The sequence below is a fragment of the Oncorhynchus mykiss genome, chromosome 13, assembly GCF_013265735.2.
Source record: "Oncorhynchus mykiss isolate Arlee chromosome 13, USDA_OmykA_1.1, whole genome shotgun sequence".
Lineage (NCBI taxonomy): Eukaryota > Metazoa > Chordata > Actinopteri > Salmoniformes > Salmonidae > Oncorhynchus > Oncorhynchus mykiss.
In genome coordinates, this window is record NC_048577.1 from 3,494,811 (window position 1) to 3,516,448 (window position 21,638).

Genomic DNA, 21,638 nt, shown 5'->3' on the forward strand with positions numbered 1-21,638 from the left:
TACCACTGGTCACTTTAATCATATTTACCTACTGTTTTACACACTTCATATGTATATACTGTGTTTTAGCCAATGCTAATGCTATATTACTACTGCTATACACACCTTGTATATTAATATACTGTCTATACACACCTCCACATATTGACATTCCTGACTTGGACCATTGCTCGTTCTCATATTTCTTAATTTCCACATTTTTTATTTTGGGGGGGATTGTGTATTGTTTGGTATTACTGCACGAACTAGAAACATAAGCATGTCACTGCACCTGCGATAACAGCTACAAAAGATGTGCACGCCACCAATACAATTGGATTTGATTTACTAAGGCGTACCAAGAAAACCAAACACGGAAGTAGTAATGCAGCTAGCTGACGTTAACTAACCAGTTTATTTATCGCACTTCAAAGCATTGTAGCTAGTTCCATACAGCTAATATCACCAGATATAACTTATGATAGGGTTATGGTAACGTTAATTATTATTCACTGGCTGGACTAGTTAAAGTATGGAACTATGAAACGCAGCATTTCCGCCTCTGCCAGTTTAGGAGCTACAATACTAGCCAGTTGTAGCAGCGCGCTATCGTTAGATAACATTTCTCCCTCACAGCACAGCAAGAGACTGGAATAACTCTGGCACAACAACATATTCTTTGAGATATTTGAAGCCCATTCATAATGCATGAGGTGAGAAGACAACTTCTTAACTTATTAGTTTGCTAACGTTAACTAGCTAGGTATATTAGCTAACTAACGCGGTTAGCTATGCAACTTCACCTGTCAGAGTTGAATAAGTCGATAAGTTGTCAGGGCGGTCAGCTAGCTAGTTATCTCTAAAAAATAATACGTTATCAACCCTAACTAGGCTAGTTGTTAGGACTGTAAACAAAGCTTAATTTACATTATTGATACAATGTGTGATATGCTCTCTCACCTTGACTTTTTTTAATAGTTTGATGAACACCAACAGTCAAAATGTCGGAGTCCTGGCTGTAACCATGGTGACCAGAGCAGCAGACTCCAGGGTCCCGAGATGGTCCATAGATTTAACATTGTATTCAAAGAGGAGCCAGAAGGTGACGACCATGCACCTTGTGGTCAGAGTAATACTGGTGAGCGTGCAATGCCTTTCAATAGTTGTCCCATGTAGCTGGACACAAGAGAGAATAATCAGACAAAGACCCAAGGTTTTACGTCCCAAATGACAACCCTTTAGTGCAATACGTTGATGCCGTATATAGGGAACAGAGTGCCATTTGCAACGCATATCATCTTTGTGGAAACTGCTTTTGTATCGTCAAGGGCATTAAAGGGTCAGCTGTAGCAGTAACCAGTGAGCAGACCGAGATTGGCTTTATTCGTTCATGCTGATAGTCCAATAAGATCCCACTTGAGAAAAATCTCCACCTTGTCCTCTGAGAGGTCAGGTGGAATCATCCCCATACTGCTTAGACCAATCACATCTCAACAAGTGTGTAGGGTCTGTTTGGAACTGGGCCTCTAATGTGGTTCCCACTGGAGCTAGACGGACCGGACTCTTCCTATATCGCCACAGGAGAGAGTTGCCGCCGTCACTCTGACAGTGAGGAGGTTCTACCTCAGGAGAACCTAAACAATAGGACCAGTCCAAACACAAATCCAAGAAGAGACACACGGCTGCAGAGAGTGTGGAAAGGAGTTCCCTACCTCGTATAAACTACGCAGACACCAACAGATCCACCAAGGGGTGAAACCTTACCGATGTTCTGCATCCAGGAAGAACTTGAAGCTACACCAGGTAGTGCACACAGGAGAGAAACCTTACTCCTGCCCTGTCTGTGGCATGGGCTTGACTCAGCAGGAAGATGTGACTGCCCACACTGTAGAGAGAGAGAGACTAATGACACTGAGGAGGAAGAGAAGGAAGAAGAGAAAAGGGAGGAAGAAGAGGAAGTAGGTGGATTGATACATTCTGAAGGAGAATTAGGTCATTTGGATTCTCTTCAGCTTGGTAAGTAGTGGTTAAAGGATGCCTTTAAACATAAAAGACAGGCCCCAAATGGCACCCTATTCTCGACATAGTGCACTACTTTACCCTGTGATAAATCCCTAATGGCAACCTATTCCCTACATAGTGCACTACTTTTGACTAGGGCCCATAGGGTTCTGGTCAAAAGTAGTGCACTATAAAGGGAATAGGGAGTCATTTGGGATCGACTCAACCAATACTACCATAGCTATTGACCTATTTGCTCTATTAGTAAATCCATATTATTTTCCCCCCACAGGAATGAGTCCTGCCTCCAGCCACGGCAGTGAGGAGACTACCTCTACATCAGGAGAACCTGAGCAACACCAGGAGAACCACGACACAGCCACGACGTCTCACCGGGAGACTCATCAGACAGAAAAATCGTCTCACCGGGAGACACATCAGACAGAAAAATTGTCTCACCGGGAGACACATCAGACAGAAAAATCGTCTCACCAGGAGACACATCAGACAGAAAAATCGTCTCACCGGGAGACTCAAGAGACAGCCACGTCGACTGACCGGGAGACTCATCAGACAGCCACGTCGTCTCACCACTGCTGCTGTGCCTGTGGACAGGAGTTCCCTGGTGCCTATGACCTCATGCTACACCAGAGGACTCACTATATAAGGAACAGGGTTCCATGTGAGACACATACCATGACTGCACACCTGCAAACATCCGCTGTGAAGAGAGAGCGTGGTCACACTGAGGAGGAGGAGGAGGAGGAAGGAGAGGAAGTTGGTGGATTTATTAAACGTGAAGAAGCAGCTACTTGGGATCCTCCTCAACTCGGTAAGGGGCTGGGATATGATGCTATTAAAGAACACAAAGGTTAGTCCTAAATGGCACCCTATCCCCTACATAGTGCACTACTTTTGACCAGAGCCCCCATAGGGAAAAGGGTGCCATTTGGGACACTATACTATACCACCATAGGGGTTGGGTTAAATGCAGAAGAGCCATTTCAGTTGAAGGCATTCAGTTGTACAACTGACTAGGTCTCCCCCTTTCCTTTCCTTTCCGTTTCCATAGTAATGGACCTACAAGGTAACTGCTAAAAAGAGGAAGCACCAACATAAAGTGTTTTAATTGGCCGTTGGGCCACAAGCCAGAACAGCTTCAATGTGCCTTGGCATGAATTCTACAAGGTTCTGGAACTCTCTTGGGGGTGGGCCACCATGAGACAGAACAGCTTCAATGTGCCTTGGCATGAATTCTACAAGGTTCTGGAACTCTCTTGGGGGTGGGCCACCATGAGACAGAACAGCTTCAATGTGCCTTGGCATGAATTCTACAAGGTTCTGGAACTCTCTTGGAGGTGGGCCACCATGAGACAGAACAGCTTCAATGTGCCTTGGAATGAATTCTACAAGGTTCTGGAACTCTCTTGGAGGTGGGCCACCATGAGACAGAACAGCTTCAATGTGCCTTGGCATGAATTCTACAAGGTTCTGGAACTCTCTTGGGGGTGGGCCACCATGAGACAGAACAGCTTCAATGTGCCTTGGCATGAATTCTACAAGGTTCTGGAACTCTCTTGGAGGTGGGCCACCATGAGACAGAACAGCTTCAATGTGCCTTGGAATGAATTCTACAAGGTTCTGGAACTCTCTTGGAGGTGGGCCACCATGAGACAGAACAGCTTCAATGTGCCTTGGCATGAATTCTACAAGGTTCTGGAACTCTCTTGGGGGTGGGCCACCATGAGACAGAACAGCTTCAATGTGCCTTGGCATGAATTCTACAAGGTTCTGGAACTCTCTTGGGGGTGGGCCACCATGAGACAGAACAGCTTCAATGTGCCTTGGCATGAATTCTACAAGGTTCTGGAACTCTCTTGGGGGTGGGCCACCATGAGACAGAACAGCTTCAATGTGCCTTGGCATGAATTCAACAAGGGTCTGGCACTCTTGCAGGGATATGACACCATTATTCTACAATAAATTACATCATATTTTGTTTTGTTGATGGTGGTGGGAAAACACTGGCTCTGGCCCTGCTCCAGAATCTCCCATAGTTCAACTGGGTTGAGATCTGGTGATTGAGACGGCCATGGCACATCGTTTTCATGCTCATCAAACTATTCAGTGACCACTCGTGCCCTGTGGATGGGGGCATTGTCATCCTGGAAGAGACCACCCCGATCTGGATAGAAATTATTTGCCAAAGGTTGACGGTGATCAGTCAGAATGGTGGTGTATTTATTGGTGTTTATCTTGTCCTCTAAGGGGTTGATTGGACCTAACCTATGCCAGGAAAATGCTCCCCACAACATAACGGAGTAGCCACAAAACGAATTTACTCAAGTGTTTCCTTTATTTTGGCAGTTACCTATAGGTCTAACAGAGCAGCCACAATACTACTTTACTCAAATGTTTCCTTTATTTTGGTAGTTACCTATAGGTCTAACAGAGCAGCCACAATACTACTTTACTCAAATGTTTCCTTTATTTTGGTAGTTACCTATAGTTCTAACAGAGCAGCCAGAATCCTAATTGACTCAAGTGTTTCCTTTATTTTGGTAGTTACTTATAGGTCTAACAGAGCAGCCAGAATCCTAATTGACTCAAGTGTTTTCTTTATTTTGGTAGTTACCTATAGTTCTAACAGAGCAGCCAGAATCCTAATTGACTCAAGTGTTTCCTTTATTTTGGTAGTTACCTATAGTTCTAACAGAGCAGCCAGAATCCTAATTGACTCAAATGTTTCCTTTATTTTGGCAGTTACCTATATATGCTCTATTAGTAAATCCATATTACTCCTGCCTCCAAATGGCACCCTATTCCCGACATAGTGCACTACTTTACCCTGTGATACATCCCCAATGGCACCCTATTCCCTACATAGTGCACTACTTTTGACTAGGGCCCATAGGGTTCTGGTCAAAAGTAGTGCACTCTAAAGGGAATAGGGAGTCATTTGGGATCGACTCAACCAATACTACCACAGCTATTGACCTATTTGCTCTATTAGTAAATCCATATTATTTTCCCCCCACAGGAATGAGTCCTGCCTCCAGCCACGGCAGTGAGGAGACTACCTCTACATCAGGAGAACCTGAGCAACACCGGGAGAACCACGACACAGCCACGACGTCTCACCACTGCTTTGGCTGTGGACAGGAGTTCCCTGCCGCCTACGACCTCCTGTTACACCAGAGGACACACATGGAGAGAGGCTTCTACAAGTCTGTCTGTGGAGAGCTGTTCTACCAGAAAGAGTTACTCAAAACACACCATCAGAAAGTTGACACAGGTGAAAAGCCACAGAGATCCTTTTAAATAAAATAATGAGATTCTTGTGTGTGAGCAGCCATGTAGGAAACCATGACAGCTAGAGTGTAGCCGAAGTGATTTGAGTGACTGAAAATATGGTTTATCACACTAAGTTTACCACAGCTCAACTTTAGTAATGTTGCATGTAAAACTCAACTACAGTACCAGTCAAAAGTTTGGACACCTAATCGTTCAAGGGTTTTTCTTTAATTTTTTACTATTTTCTACATTGTAGAATAATATTGAAGACATCCAAACTATGAAATAACACATATGGAATCATGTAGTAACCAAAAAAAGTGTTAAAGAAATAATCAAAATATGTTTTATATTTGAGATTCTTCAAAGTAGCCACCCTTTGACTTGATGACAGTTTTGCACACTCTTGACATTCTCTCAACCAGCTTCACCTGGAATGCTTATCCCGACAGTCTTGAAGGCGTTCCCACATATGCTGAATACTTGTTGGCTGCTTTTCCTTCACTCTGCGGTCCAACTCATCCCAAACCATCTCAATTGGGTTGAGATCATCCAAGCAAGTCTCTTCTTATTGTTGGTGTCCTTTAGTAGTGGTTTCTTTGCAGCAATTCGACCATGAAAGCCGGATTCACGCGGTCTCCTCTGAACAGTTGATGTTGAGATGCGTCTGTTACTTGAATTCTGTGAAGCATTTATTTGGGCTGCAATCTGAGGTGCAGGTAACTCTAATGAACGTATCCTCTGCAGCAGGGGTAACTCTGGGTCTTCCTTTCCCATGGCGGTCCTCATGAGAGCCAGTTTCATCATAGTGCTTGATGGTTTTTATGACTGCACTTGTAGAAACTGTCAAGGCAAAGGGAGGCTACTTTGAAGAATCTCAAATATAAAATATATTACGATTTCTTTTTTTTTTTTACACTTTTTTGGTTACTACATGATTCCATGTGTGTTATTTCATAGTTTTGATGTTTTCACTATTATTCTACAATGTAGAAAATAGTAAAAAATAAAGAAAAACCCTTGAACGAGCAGGTGTCCAAAATTTTGACTGGTACTGTAGTTGAGTTTTACATGCAACATTACTAAAGTTGAGCTGTGCATTGCATCAAAAATCAAATCAAATTTTATTTGTCACATACACATGGTTAGCAGATGTTAATGCGAGTGTAGCGAAATGCTTGTGCTTCTAGTTCCGACAATGCAGTAATAACCAACGAGTAATCTAACTAACAATTCCAAAACTACTACCTTATACACACAAGTGTGAGGGGATAAAGAATATGTACATAAGATATATGAATGAGTACAGAGCGGCATAGGCAAGATACAGTAGATGGTATTGAGTGCAGTATATACATATGAGATGAGTATGTAAACAAAGTGGCATAGTTAAAGTGGCTAGTGATACATGTATTACATAAGGATACAGTAGATGATATAGAGTACAGTATATACATATACATATGAGATTAATCATGTAGGGTATGTAAACATTATATTAGGTAGCATTGTTTAAAGTGTCTAGTGATATATTTTACATAATTTCCCATCAATTCCCATTATTAAAGTGGCTGGAGTTGAGTCAGTGTGTTGGCAGCAGCCACTCAATGTTAGTGGTGGCTGTTTAACAGTCTGATGGCCTTGAGATAGAAGCTGTTTTTCAGTCTCTCGGTCCCAGCTTTGACCTCGCCTTCTGGATGATAGCGGGGTGAACAGGCAGTGGCTCGGGTGGTTGTTGTCCTTGATGATCTTTATGGCCTTCCTGTGACATCGGGTGGTGTAGGTGTAGGTAGTTTGCCCCCGGTGATGCGTTGTGCAGACCTCAACCATCAGCCAATGGTTGCGTGCCATGTCATCGACTGTACAGCCGGGCATCAGATTGCCGTATCCTATGACGTGGTTTGATGATAATGTTTATGTTAAACACCTATCCATGCGTCGTGAGGTCTGGCATGCGTCTGCAATGCAGTCAGCCTGGAATGTGACCATTGATAACTCACTTTTTTTTTTAAACATGTTGGCCTTTTACTAGTAAACCGACCCATGCTGGCGTACTAAATAGTATGCGGAAATATATATATTTTTAAAGTGTTATAGTATGTCTTCGCTATTGATTATCAGCTGTGGTCAGACACGTGAGTCAGGAAAAAACGTGTGAATTCTACTAGAACAAACGTCGAAATGAGTGTGCCGTTTTAAGTACGTAGTAGACTAGTATGGGTATTCGGACACGGCCACTCTCTTTGTTTCCTGCATCAGGAATACCTGGACAACACCGGACGAATCCCAAAGCTAAGAAGTCTCACGACTGTGTCGTGTGTGGAAAACAACTATCGGAAGCAATGAAGCTGAAGAGGCACATGAGAACACACACGGGAGAGAAACCTCACAGTTGCTCCGTGTGCGGCAGAGGGTTCACGCAGAAAGGAAATCTGAAAACACACATGAAAACACACAGAGGTGAGGAGAAACCTTAAATGACTGTCCCTGTAATAACTATGCATAGCAGTAACTATGGAAACGTTTGTCATCTGTCCCTGTAATAACTATGCATAGCAGTAACTATGGAAATGTTTGTCATCTGTCCCAGTAATAACTATGCATAGCAGTAACTATGGAAACGTTTGTCATCTGCCCCAGTAATAACTATGCATAGCTGTAACTATGGAAACGTTTGTCAGCTTGAGTTTATTATGCAAAAAATATATAATTCAGACATTACACTTGAAATTTACACTTTAAAACAGTTTTATCTGATTTAAAAAAAATTATGTTGAGTAGTTCTGAAAAGATAAACATTTATGTCCTAGTAAGTGTTTGACCGCATTTCCATTGGACTTTCTTACTTCTTCACGAAGAACATGCTGGTTTGACCGACTTCACACCATGTCTTCCACGCAGGGCTGAACCCCAAATTGTGGTCGGCAGGAGAGGACAGTCCCTCTACATCAGGAGAACCTGAACAACACCAGAAGAACCACACAGCTAAGACATTTCAGAATTGCATAGAATGTGGGGAGATGTGCCAAACTCTACCAGCACTAAAAAAACACATGAAAACTCACACCAGTAAGAAGCCGTCTTACCAATGCTCCCTTTGCGGGGCGGAATTCACTGAGAAAGGGCAAATCCAAGACCACCAGTTACAGCATGTTGGAGAGAAGCCGTACTCCTGCCCTGACTGTGGGAAATGTTTCGTCAATGAAAGCTACATTAAAATTCACCAGCGAACACACACTGGAGAGAGACCCTACAGCTGCCTTGTGTGTGGAAATAGTTTTGTGAAAAAAGCATACTTAAAAAGTCACGTACTGACACACACTGGAGAGAAACCGTACCTTTGCTCCATCTGCGGGAAGACATACAGTCGAGAAGGAACTTTCAAAATCCACCAGAGAGTTCACACGGGAGAGAAACCGTACCTGTGCACTGAATGTGGGAAGCGTTTCAGCTGTAGAGCAAACCTTTATTCGCACAACAAGAGACACGCTGGCAAACCCATAGGACCTAAACGTCAGCTAGGCAGACCGAAGCAGCTGCCAAACTGACAATGGGACAGGACAAATGAACTTGTGTAGTGTCTCTCCTGATCACCAACAAAATAGTTATGTTCCATTGATTATGCATTTCTCATAAACGGACATAAAACAATACAATATGAAGCATCTGTGGATGTCTGAAAGACTGAAGATTTGTCAGCACCTGGACCTAAACAGCAGTTAGGCAGACCCAAGAAACTGCCATAGGGGAAACAGTGCTGGTTAAATTAACTTACACAGTGACTTCATTTTGTCTAAGACGTCACAGCAGAGTTGAAAAATATATGGCCCGTGGAAATCAAGAGAGTGGTGGTCCACAGAGAGAGGTGGTCTACAGAGAGAGGTGGTCCACAGAGAGAGGTGGTCCACAGAGAGAGGTGGTCCACAGAGAGAGGTGGTCCACAGAGAGAGGTGGTCCACAGAGAGAGGTGGTCCACAGAGAGAGGTGGTCTACAGAGAGTGGTGGTCCACAGAGAGAGGTGGTCTACAGAGAGAGGTGGTCTACAGAGAGAGGTGGTCTACAGAGAGAGGTGGTCCACAGAGAGAGGTGGTCCACAGAGAGAGGTGGTCCACAGAGAGAGGTGGTCCACAGAGAGAGGTGGTCTACAGAGAGAGGTGGTCTACAGAGAGAGGTGGTCCACAGAGAGAGGTGGTCCACAGAGAGAGGTGGTCCACAGAGAGAGGTGGGATTTAAAAATATATATATCTGTAATCGTTAGGAAACACCACATATATCATGTATACAGGAGGGGGCTTAGAGTGGTGTTGTGGAGAGGAGTGGCTAACCAGCGTCAACCAAACCCGGAGCAAACTCGACACCAGGGGACACAGTGAGGTGCATTGCTGAGGCTGCGGATCTGACTGGCTCCCTCCGAGACCACGAATGCTTCCTCCGCTCTCAATACCATCTGTTCTGTCTCAACTCTCAGACCACCTTCCATCCGTCAGCTCCCATCCGTCAGCCCCCATCCGTCAGCCCCATCCGTCAGCCCCATCCGTCAGCCCCATCCGTCAGCCTCCATCCGTCAGCTCCCATTCGTCAGCTCCCATCCGTCAGCCCCCATCCGTCAGCCCCATCCGTCAGCCTCCATCCGTCAGCTCCCATCCGTCAGCTCCCATCAATCAGCCCCCATCAGTCAGCTCCCATCCGTCAGCTCCCATCCGTCAGCCTTCTTCTGTCAGCTCCCATCCGTCAGCCTCCATCCGTCAGCCCCCATCAGTCAGCTCTCATCAGTCAGCTCCCATCAATCAGCCCCCATCCATCAGCTCCCAACCGTCAGCTCCCATCAGTCAGCTCCCATCAGTCAGCTCCCATCCGTCAGCCCCCATCCGTCAGCCCCCATCCGTCAGCCCCCATCCGTCAGCCCCATCCGTCAGCTCCCATCCGTCAGCTCCCATCAATCAGCCCCCATCAGTCAGCTCCCATCCGTCAGCTCCCATCCGTCAGCCTCCATCCGTCAGCTCCCATCAATCAGCCCCCATCAGTCAGCCCCCATCAGTCAGCCCCCATCAGTCAGCCCCCATCAGTCAGCTCCCATCCGTCAGCTCCCATCCGTCAGCTCCCATCCGTCAGCCTCCATCCGTCAGCCCCCATCAGTCAGCTTCCATCAATCAGCCCCCATCCATCAGCCCCCATCCGTCAGCTCCCATCCGTCAGCTCCCATCAGTCAGCTCCCATCAGTCAGCTCCCATCCGTCAGCCCCCATCTGTCAGCTCCCATCCGACAGCCTCCATCCGTCAGCTCCCATCCGACAGCTCCCATCCGACAGCTCCCATCCGTCAGCTCCCATCCGTCAGCCCCCATCCGTCAGCCCCCATCCGTCAGCCCCCATCCGTCAGCCCCCATCCGTCAGCCCCCATCCGTCAGCTCCCATCCGTCAGCTCCCATCCATCAGCCCCCATCCATCAGCTCCCATCAGTCAGCCCCCATCCATCAGCTCCCATCAGTCAGCCCCCATCCATCAGCTCCCATCAATCAGCCCCCATCCATCAGCTCCCATCCATCAGCCCCCATCCATCAGCCCCCATCCATCAGCCCCCATCCATCACCTCCCATCCGTCACCTCCCATCCGTCACCTCCCATCCGTCAGCTCCCATCCGTCAGCTCCCATCAATCAGCTCCCATCCATCAGCCTCCATCCGTCAGCCTCCGTCAGCCTCCATCCGTGCAGATTTGTATGTTTTTTGGGGGGTTCAAGCTTGTATGTGCTGATATTGAGTTTTATTGGTATGTAACTGTTATGAAAGTTGTCAATTTGTTTTGGTATTTAAACACCACTTTAAACGTGTACATGACACTGGAACAACATTTCCCCATGGGAACAATAAAGTCCGTAAAGTAGGGTCTACATGTAGTAATAACAGAGTGGTGAGGAGGAGCTCCACCTACATGTTATAATAACAGAGTGATGAGGAGGAGCTCCACCTACATGTTATAATAACAGAGTGGTGAGGAGGAGCTCCTCCTACATGTTATAATAACAGAGTGGTGAGGAGCTCCACCTACATGTTATAATAACAGAGTGATGAGGAGGAGCTCCACCTACATGTTATAATAACAGAGTGGTGAGGAGGAGCTCCTCCTACATGTTATAATAACAGAGTGGTGAGGAGGAGCTCCACCTACAGTGGGGGGGAGTATTTAGCCAGCCACCAATTGTGCAAGTTCTCCCACTTAAAAAGATGAGAGAGGCCTGTAATTTTCATCATAGGTACACTTCAACTATGACAGACAAAATGAGAGAAAAAAATCCAGAAAATCACATTGTAGGATTTTTTATGAATTTATTTGCAAATTATGGTGGAAAATAAGTATTTGGTCAATAACAAAAGTTTATCTCAATACTTTGTTATATACCCTTTGTTGGCAATGACAGAGGTCAAAGTCTTCACAAGGTTTTCACACACTGTTGCTGGTATTTTGGCCCATTCCTCCATGCAGATCTCCTCTAGAGCAGTGATGTTTTGGGGCTGTTGCTGGGCAACACGGACTTTCAACTCCCTCCAAAGATTTTCTATGGGGTTGAGCTCTGGAGACTGGCTAGGCCACTCCAGGACCTTGAAATGCTTCTTACGAAGCCACTCCTTCGTTGTCCGGGCGGTGTGTTTGGGATCATTGTCATGCTGAAAGACCCAGCCACGTTTAATCTTCAATGCCCTTGCTGATGGAAGGAGGTTTTCACTCAAAATCTCACAATACATGGCCCCATTCATTCTTTCCTTTACACGGATCAGTCGTCCTGGTCCCTTTGCAGAAAAACAGCCCCAAAGCATGATGTTTCCACCCCCATGCTTCACAGTAGGTATGGTGTTCTTTGGATGCAACTCAGCATTCTTTGTCCTCCAAACACGACGAGTTGAGTTTTTACCAAAAAGTTATATTTTGGTTTCATCTGACCATATAACATTCTCCCAATCCTCTTCTGGATCATCCAAATGCTCTCTAGCAAACTTCAGACGGGCCTGGACATGTACTGGCTTAAGCAGGGGGACACGTCTGGCACTGCAGGATTTGAGTCCCTGGCGGCGTAGTGTGTTACTGATGGTAGGCTTTGTTACTTTGGTCCCAGCTCTCATGCAGGTCATTCACTAGGTCCCCCCGTGTGGTTCTGAGATTTTTGCTCACCGTTCTTGTGATCATTTAGACCCCACAGGGTGAGATCTTGCGTGGAGTCCCAGATCGAGGGAGATTATCAGTGGTCTTGTATGTCTTCCATTTCCTAATAATTGCTCCCACAGTTGATTTCTTCAAACCAAGCTGCTTACCTATTGCAGATTCAGTCTTCCCAGCCTGGTGCAGGTCTACCATTTTGTTTCTGGTGTCCTTTGACAGCTCTTTGGTCTTGGCCATAGTGGAGTTTGGAGTGTGACTGTTTGAGGTTGTGGACAGGTGTCTTTTATACTGATAACAAGTTCAAACAGGTGCCATTAATACAGGTAACGAGTGGAGGACAGAGGAGCCTCTTAAAGAAGAAGTTACAGGTCTGTGAGAGCCAGAAATCTTGCTTGTTTGTAGGTGACCAAATACTTATTTTCCACCATAATTTGCAAATAAATTCCTTAAAAATCCTACAATGTGATTTTCTGGATTTTTTTTCTCATCAAAAACTTTGATCATGGTAAAGTTATTCATTACACTTGCATACATGGTTTGCAGCATTTCCTATGATACATAAAAGGACATAAACAATGGAACTTAAAGGAATACCTCTGTAAATGTTTTAGAAGAGGTAGTATGTTTTTCTTATTTTTAAAGCCCAAACAAACAACTGCTGATGCTGTAAATGAGTGAGCTAAATAAAATGACTCTTCATCTGTAGCTGTCCCTGCCAAATGAATCACGACCACCTGACTCAGCTGTAGCTGTCCCTGCCAGCTCTGGGATTTGAACTTGCAACCTTTCGGTTACTAGTCCAACACTCTAACCACTAGGCTACCCTGCCGCCCCGTATCTGTCCCTGCCAAATGAATCACGACCACCTGACTCTTCATCTGTATCTGTCCCTGCCAAATGAATCACGACCACCTGACTCTTCATCTGTATCTGTCCCTGCCAAATGAATCACGACCACCTGACTCTTCATCTGTATGTGACCAATACAATTTGATTTAACTGTCAACCCGTTCATACAAAAAAAACTCCAAGGCAAGAATGTGATCAGAGTATAATAATTTATGTGTGAAACAGACAAAGTGCAATACCTTTCCCAGTAATATATATACAGGAAACACTGCTATGGAATTCTATGGAGTCATTTAGAATGTTTGAAGACGAGCCTTTCAGAACCTGGAATCAGAACCTGGAATCAGAACCTGGAACTGATCCAATACTTTGTCCAGTGGTCCAGTGACAGGAGGTCAGTTGTATCGAGTTCTACTTCATGGGCGGGTGTCCCGATTCTCCACAAGTGTGACAAATTTGAACACTTTGGAAGAATCTTCAATTGCCTTTGATTCCTCGCGTCCTCTCTCCTCGCCTCCTTCTCAAAACCCATTGGATAAGAAAGTCAGAGCGGATGGGGAACCTCTGACCTTCTCATCCAATGGGTTTTTGAGAAGCCGACGCGAGGAAATTGAGATTCTCCTATTCTGGAATGGATTTGACCAATGGTGGAAGCTCTCTTCAGCCCGATGCTTGTAACAATCCCCTGCGTTTAGATCCATGTCGGAACGGTGAGGGCCAAGGGGATGTGATAGGTGGGTGGGGGTGTTGAGATCTGTCAACGTGGAACGGTGAGAGCCAAACGGGATGTGATAGGTAGGTAGGTAGGTAGGGGGGGGGGGTTGGACGGGGGTTCTAAGTCTAGGGTTCTGTTCCAATACTTTACAGAGATGCACAGTAGAGCTGCGGGCGATATGGTCACTAATCTCCATATCGTCATAAATTGCCTGAACTGATGTGGATAACGACATACGGAACAATGCGTTTATATCATCAACGAGCTCCGCGGTTTTAATCAATTATCCTTTTAAAAATACTACTACTAGTTGGATGGTTCTAGCCATGAATTGTCCCATGAACAATCAGCCATTTTAACAAACCTGTTTCAGTTGAAACGTTCTAGTGTATTTATCCTAATGAATGACAGAGCTAAACGCCCTGCAATAAAGTGATTGGTATGTTCGCTGTAGATCATTCTGGGTTTAATGTCCCAGCTCTAGTACACATAGCCTGTAGTCTTGTGGTAGCACAGCTGGATCCTCTATGCATGCCTCAGGCCTCCCCACTGGAGTCCAGGGTTCAATCCCTGCATCTACTCTTCACTGTCTTCCCTTGTCATCTGTCTCCGTTTCTACTTCTAACCTGTCTCCATTAAAAACAATTACAACATGCTTCTACACCTGCGTTGCTTGCTGTTTGGGGTTTTAGGCTGAGTTTCTGTACAGCACTTTGAGATATCAGCTGATGTACGAAGGGCTGTATAAATACATTTGATTTGAAATATACCCCCCTTTAAAAAAAACACATGCTTCACATCTTGTTTCCTTGAAGTAGTAAACACATCTGGTGTAAACCAGGCTACAATGGAGTGTGATGTGAGTAGGGATAAGGGACATGCTGATTGGGTGGTGGGTCGGGATAAGGGACATGCTGATTGGGTGGTAGGTAGGGATTAGGGAGTCTTGGGACAGAGACAGGCGGAGTTTGCCTGTGTGTCTCCTGATGTTTCTTCAGACTGCTCAACTGAGCGAAGGCTTTATCACACAAGCGGCACTGGAACGGTTTCTCTCCTGTGTGGGTCCGCCTGTGGTTTTTCAGGACATTCCCATCACGAAACCTCCTCCCGCAGTCAGGGCATTGGTACGGTTTCTCTCCAGTGTGGATTCGCAGGTGAAGAGTGCAGTGGCTCTTACTTGTGAAGCTCTTGTCACAGTAAGTACAGCAGTAAGGTTTCTCACCCGCATGAATCCGGAGATGAAGTTTTAAACTTCCTGTCAGAGAGAAACTCTTCCCACACTGAGGGCAAAGGTAAGGCCTCTCTCCAGTGTGCTTCCTCTGGTGGACTAGTAAATTACGTTTAGTGGAGAAGGTCTTGTCGCACTGTGGGCAGTGGACACGGCTGTTGTGGGTCTTCTGCAGGTGATCCTTCAGAAGAGCCTTGGTAGAGAACTTCTCCCCACAGTGGGGGCATGGAAGAGGGCCTTGGTGCATACGGACTGGACCCAGTGTCTCCCCCTTGTGGTTCTTCAGGTGGTGCTGCTTTAGCGAGATTGTATGACGAAACTTCATCCCGCACACTGAGCAGTGATAGGGTTTCTCTCCCGTGTGAGTTCTCATGTGTCTCTGTAAGAGTCCTGATTGGGTAAAATCCTTACCGCAACGAGGGCAGACGTACGGTTTCTCCCCGGTATGGATTCTCAGGTGTATTTTAAGATTGTCGGCATATCTGAATCCCCTTCCACATTCAGAGCACACATGTGGGTTCTTCAGAGGATCACTAGGCGGGTGTCGTGTCTTAATGTGTGATTCCAGTCTTTCTGCAGTTATGAAGCTCTTCTTACATTGACCACAGCGGTGAGGGTGTTCTGTGTGAACAATTTCCTGGTGATGTTTCAGGCTTATTTTTACACGGAAATTCTTCCCACACTCCGAGCAGTGGTAAGGTTTCTCACCTGTGTGGGTTCTGATGTGTTTCTGTAAGTTTCCAGAATCATTGTAGTCCTTCCCACAATGATGGCAGACGTACGGTTTCTCCCCAGTGTGAGTTCTCAGGTGTCTCTTAAGACTGCCAGCCTCACTGAATCCCTTTCCGCATGTAGAGCACACGTGTGGTTTCTCTCCAGTCAAGTTATCTCTGTATCTCTTCAGGTACTGTAGGTGTAGTTTTAGACTTCTTGCTGTGGTAAAATTCTTCCCACAGTGATCACAGATATGGGAGCCATCTCCTGAGAGGGGTTCCTTACGTTGTTTAGCATTAGGTGTGCTGCGAAGCTTCTCTCTTGTGTGTTTTCTCTGTTGTAGTCTCTGTTCGCGTGAGGTAGCAAAGCTCATCCCACAGTCGTCAGAGGAGAAATGGTAAGGTTTCTCTCCTGGATGGACGCTCTTCTGAGGGACAACGACCTCCTCTCCTGGGTGAGCTCTTTTGGTGTGTTTCTTCAAGCCTCCAGATTCAATAAAGTCCTTCCCACAACGAGGGCAGTGGAAAGGTTTCTCTCCCGTGTGAGTTCTGATGTGTCTCTTTAAGGTTCCAGATTCAGTGAAACCCTTCCCACACTGATAACAAACGTACGGTTTCTCCCCAGTGTGAGTTCTCCAATGTATCTTAAGACTGTAGGCCTGAGAGAATCCCTTTCCGCATTCAGAGCACACGTGTGGTTTCTCTGCAGTGACGGTATCACTGAATCTCTTCAGGTTTTGTAGGTGTAGTTGTAGACTTCTTGCTGTGGTAAAATTCTTCCCACAGTGATCACAGATATGGGAGCCAGGCCTGTCTCCTGAGAGGGTTTTGTGTTGTTCAGGATTAGACCAGCTTTGGGGTTTCTCTCCTGTCTGTGTTGTCTTGTGTATTATATGGCTACTCTGCCCTGGTGTCTTCCTGCAGTCGACCAGCCGCACGGACACCCTCTTCTGACTCTGCAGTAAGATACTACTGGGAAAGGCATGACCTGGAGACTCTGGGCGAGGGGAGGGGGGTGGTGGAGGCTTGTCCTGGAAATCCTTAAAAAAAGAGACAGACTTAATCAGGGTAATACTCTCAAAAGTCTTTCCTTGATTCCTCTCACCCTTGATTACTTTGACTCCTTTTAAAAAACATTTCAGGAGAAATTCCAAGAGGATGAACCTTGAATCTTCTCCTCCAATGCATTTATAGAAGGAGGTCAAGGAATAATTTTATGACTGGAAAAGTAAATACTCACCTCTCTTACTCTCTGCTCTGGAGTGTGCCTCTCTGGATCTGACTCTGCCTCCAGCCCATCGCTAGCCAACCAATCCTTGTCCTCCACGTCCCAGTCTTTGTCGCAGTCTGCAGCGTCATCATCGGATTGGCTGGAACTCAAGTGTTCCGCCTTCAGTCCATTGCTAGGCAACCAATCGCTGTCCTCCTTGTCGCATTCTTCGTCATAGTCGATAGCATCATCATCATCGGACTTGCTGGGACTGAAATGTGCCCCACTAGCATCCTCCAGCATCCTTCCGATGTCCTCTTTCAGTTGGACTAACCAAGACATTCCCTGCTCCTCTGATTTAATTGAATCCGTATTGTCCCACATTTCCTCCATGATTCTACGCCTTAATAAGCGATGATTCATCCCTTTAATTTCAGATCCATCTTTGCCATGACGTTCACACAGGTAACGTAAATTGTCCACAGTTAAAATGAATAAACTCTGTTCAATTTCATCAATCAACGTTTCCTTCTCTGAACTGAGTGGATTCATCTTGTCCTGCTCATGTAGCAACAACGACAATGCAGTCAATGGCAGGACTTTAAAGAACCTGTAAAAAAAGATTTATACATCAAAACACTCATCTGTAATTTCACGTCCTCATTAGCTGATATTTAAAACACGTCACCAGGCGTTGTGAGATCTGGCAGCCGTCTACAAAGAAACCTGGGACGTGACCGTCGCTCTGTTAGCCGTTTAGCAAGTTAGCTAGCTATTCTGTTCACGTTGTGTAGGGGACCCAAATCAGTTCAATCGATTTACAGATCCTGGAAATACACATTCACAGCTTGAACGTGTAGCAAAGTTGGGAAAATAAACCTCATCTTACAGTATACAATAAACACTACAACAGATCTAGCTAGCTAACGGTGTACAAAGCAGCTACACGTTAGCGTAGCTAGATCAGCATGTGCTAACTTAGCTAGCTACCCATGTGGACCTAGCCATCTAGCAGCTATATCGCTGACTATGCCTATCTACAAAGCGAATATAAATGGTCTATATATGCATTTATAATATACCTGGCTGCTTTTAATAACTCTGATCATATAGTCTGTGATTTTCCTTCTGATGTTTACATTTTGACCACAATTCTACTGGCAGCAGTTCGATGACGTCGCATTCTGCTTCTTCTTCTTCTTCTTTGTGATCTAACGCCGGTTGGCATCCAATATGTTGCATTACTGACCCCAACTGGACATTAATATAAGTCCATGATACTTTGTGATACAAAACGGGAAAAGGGGGAAATTAAAAAAGTATAAAATAAAATATATTTTTTAAACCCTTCCGACTAACCCAACACTCATTCGTAACCGCAGGGCTCTCCAGAGGATGGTGCGGTCTGCACAACGCATCACCGGGGGCAAACTACCTGCCCTCCAGGACACCTACAGCACAGGAAGGCCAAAAATATCATCAAGGACATCAACAACCCGAGCCACTGCCTGCTCACCCCGCTTTCAGCCAATCAGCATGCAGGACCCAAAATACCCGGTTTGTAATTTAAAATAACTTTATAATCTCGTAGGCTTTTTCATTCAAGTTGAATTCATCCCGGGTTATATCACACAAAGATGGTTCAGTAGAGATCTCTCTCTCTCTCTCCCTCTCTCTCTCTCTCTCTCTCTCTCTCTCTCTCTCTCTCTCTCTCTCTCTCTCTCTCTCTCTCTCTCTCTCTCTCTCTCTCTCTCTCTCTCTCTATTTTGTGAAAATGCTTTCTGGTTGCACAATATTACAAAATGTAGCCTAATCGCAGGAAAAACTCTTTGAAAGCAACCAGTGTTGTTACTGCTGGAGAGAAAAGGATCAACCAGTGTTGTTACTGCTGGAGAGAAAAGGATCAACCAGTGTTGTTACTGCTGGAGAGAAAAGGATCAACCAGTGTTGTTACTGCTGAAGAGAAAAGGATCAACCAGTGTTGTTACTGCTGGAGAGAAAAGGATCAACCAGTGTTGTTACTGCTGGAGAGAAAAGGATCAACCAGTGTTGTTACTGCTGGAGAGAAAAGGATCAACCAGTGTTGTTACTGCTGGAGAGAAAAGGATCAACCAGTGTTGTTACTGCTGGAGAGAAAAGGATCAACCAGTGTTGTTACTGCTGGAGAGAAAAGGATCAACCAGTGTTGTTACTGCTGGAGAGAAAAGGATCAACCAGTGTTGTTACTGCTGGAGAGAAAAGGATCAACCAGTGTTGTTACTGCTGGAGAGAAAAGGATCAACCAGTGTTGTTACTGCTGGAGAGAAAAGGATCAACCAGTGTTGTTACTGCTGGATAGAAAAGGATCAACCAGTGTTGTTACTGCCGAAGAGAAAAGGATCAACCAGTGTTGTTACTGCTGGAGAGAAAAGGATCAACCAGTGTTGTTACTGCCGAAGAGAAAAGGATCAACCAGTGTTGTTACTGCCGAAGAGAAAAGGATCAACCAGTGTTGTTACTGCTGGAGAGAAAAGGATCAACCAGTGTTGTTACTGCTGGAGAGAAAAGGATCAACCAGTGTTGTTACTGCTGGAGAGAAAAGGATCAACCAGTGTTGTTACTGCTGGAGAGAAAAGGATCAACCAGTGTTGTTACTGCTGGAGAGAAAAGGATCAACCAGTGTTGTTACTGCTGGAGAGAAAAGGATCAACCAGTGTTGTTTCTATTGGAGAGAAAAGGATCAACCAGTGTTGTTACTGCCGAAGAGAAAAGGATCAACCAGTGTTGTTACTGCTGGAGAGAAAAGGATCAACCAGTGTTGTTACTGCCGAAGAGAAAAGGATCAACCAGTGTTGTTACTGCTGGAGAGAAAAGGATCAACCAGTGTTGTTACTGCCGAAGAGAAAAGGATCAACCAGTGTTGTTACTGCCGAAGAGAAAAGGATCAACCAGTGTTGTTACTGCTGGAGAGAAAAGGATCAACCAGTGTTGTTACTGCTGAAGAGAAAATGATCAACCAGTGTTGTTACTGCTGGAGAGAAAAGGATCAACCAGTGTTGTTTATATTGGAGAGAAAAGGATCAACCAGTGTTGTTACTGCTGAAGAGAAAATGATCAACCAGTGTTGTTACTGCTGAAGAGAAAAGGATCAACCAGTGTTGTTACTGCTGGAGAGAAAAGGATCAACCAGTGTTGTTACTGCTGGAGAGAAAAGGATCAACCAGTGTTGTTACTGCCGAAGAGAAAAGGATCAACCAGTGTTGTTACTGCTGGAGAGAAAAGGATCAACCAGTGTTGTTACTGCCGAAGAGAAAAGGATCAACCAGTGTTGTTACTGCTGGAGAGAAAAGGATCAACCAGTGTTGTTACTGCTGGAGAGAAAATGATCAACCAGTGTTGTTTATATTGGAGAGAAAAGGATCAACCAGTGTTGTTTCTATTGGAGAGAAAAGGATCAACCAGTGTTGTTTATATTGGAGAGAAAAGGATCAACCAGTGTTGTTTATATTGGAGAGAAAAGGATCAACCAGTGTTGTTACTGCCGAAGAGAAAAGGATCAACCAGTGTTGTTACTGCTGGAGAGAAAAGGATCAACCAGTGTTGTTACTGCCGAAGAGAAAAGGATCAACCAGTGTTGTTACTGCTGGAGAGAAAAGGATCAACCAGTGTTGTTTATATTGGAGAGAAAAGGATCAACCAGTGTTGTTACTGCTGAAGAGAAAAGGATCAACCAGTGTTGTTTATATTGGAGAGAAAAGGATCAACCAGTGTTGTTACTATTGGCGAGAAAAGGATCAACCAGTGTTGTTTCTGCTGGAGAAAAAATGTCTTTCTGTTCTGAATTGTATTTAATAATGGCACTCACGTCAGTCATTCAAGGTGGGTGTATAGGTCTATACACTAAATGTAGCCATCTGTTAGATATCAATTACATGGCTAACTATCAGTGATATTAGGCTGTATTTAGAGTTAGCCATTCAGCTAACCACTTCCTCAGGTGGTGGATTAGCCCCAAATGAATTAGTCTATGTGATATAAGTGCCCCCAAAATATGTAGGAAAATGAATCTCTATTGAAGAACAAAGAAATAAATAATAATAATAGCAGCAATTGTTCAATTGTCAAAACAAAAACGAATGTTAATCACAGGTTTAGTTTGCACATAAACATTTCTGGAATCATGCATTGGTGCTTGGACATGATGTTAGAATACACCGTTTATTTGTTGCATCACAACATTCTAGTAGGCCTATTCTAGAACACTTCCAAATGACTCCATAAGATGAGGAGGCTTCTAATTTGTTCTATTGCTTGACCCCCCCCCCCCCCCCCCCCCCCAATTGTGATACGACCAAATCACGGGCTGATGCCACCAACTGAAAATGTTAGTATGGAGTCCTGCCTGTAACTATGCTTTTAGAATAGAACATGTGAATTTCAGGATCTTTAGACTATGCTCTCACACTAGTCCCCAGTGTGGAAATACTACAACCACTACAACAAAATGCTAGTGTAAC

General features: G+C 45.0%; 2 protein-coding genes across 3 annotated transcripts; one reads left to right on the top strand and one right to left on the bottom strand.

Moving 5' to 3' along the window:
• Positions 1-214: 214 nt before the first annotated feature.
• LOC110487323 (gastrula zinc finger protein XlCGF57.1) lies at positions 215-9,204 on the top strand. Of its 2 annotated transcripts, XM_036942219.1 has the most exons (6): positions 215-692; positions 958-1,117; positions 2,273-2,812; positions 5,021-5,275; positions 7,534-7,734; positions 8,176-9,204. In XM_036942219.1, exons 1-6 carry the CDS (start codon positions 684-686, stop codon positions 8,820-8,822), a joined length of 1,812 nt encoding a protein of 603 aa, XP_036798114.1. In that variant the 5' UTR covers positions 215-683; the 3' UTR covers positions 8,823-9,204. The 2 variants fall into 2 exon arrangements, with proteins under 2 accessions (XP_036798114.1, XP_036798113.1); XM_036942218.1 differs by lacking the exons at positions 215-692; positions 958-1,117 and adding an exon at positions 1,240-1,995.
• A 4,267-nt stretch (positions 9,205-13,471) lies between these two features.
• LOC110487303 (zinc finger protein 709-like) lies at positions 13,472-18,350 on the bottom strand. Its single transcript, XM_021559222.2, has 3 exons — positions 18,225-18,350; positions 17,173-17,752; positions 13,472-16,972 (listed from the first exon to the last, which is right to left on the bottom strand). The coding sequence occupies exons 2-3, from the start codon at positions 17,692-17,694 to the stop codon at positions 14,834-14,836; spliced, it is 2,661 nt and encodes an 886-aa protein (XP_021414897.2). The 5' UTR covers positions 17,695-17,752; positions 18,225-18,350; the 3' UTR covers positions 13,472-14,833.
• Between the last annotated feature and the right edge of the window lie 3,288 nt (positions 18,351-21,638).

Bases quoted from the DNA above. Each gene is read 5' to 3' on its own strand.
- LOC110487323 (XM_036942218.1), top strand. From the start codon at position 1,746: ATGTTCTGCATCCAGGAAGAACTTGAAGCTACACCAGGTAGTGCACAC. The intron at 5,276-7,533 runs GTGAAAAGCCAC...TTCCTGCATCAG, and splicing joins CCATCAGAAAGTTGACACAG to GAATACCTGGACAACACCGG. The intron at 7,735-8,175 runs GTGAGGAGAAAC...TCTTCCACGCAG, and splicing joins ACACATGAAAACACACAGAG to GGCTGAACCCCAAATTGTGG.
- LOC110487303 (XM_021559222.2), bottom strand. From the start codon at position 17,694: ATGAATCCACTCAGTTCAGAGAAGGAAACGTTGATTGATGAAATTGAA. The intron at 16,973-17,172 runs GTGAGTATTTAC...TCTTTTTTTAAG, and splicing joins CAGAGCAGAGAGTAAGAGAG to GATTTCCAGGACAAGCCTCC.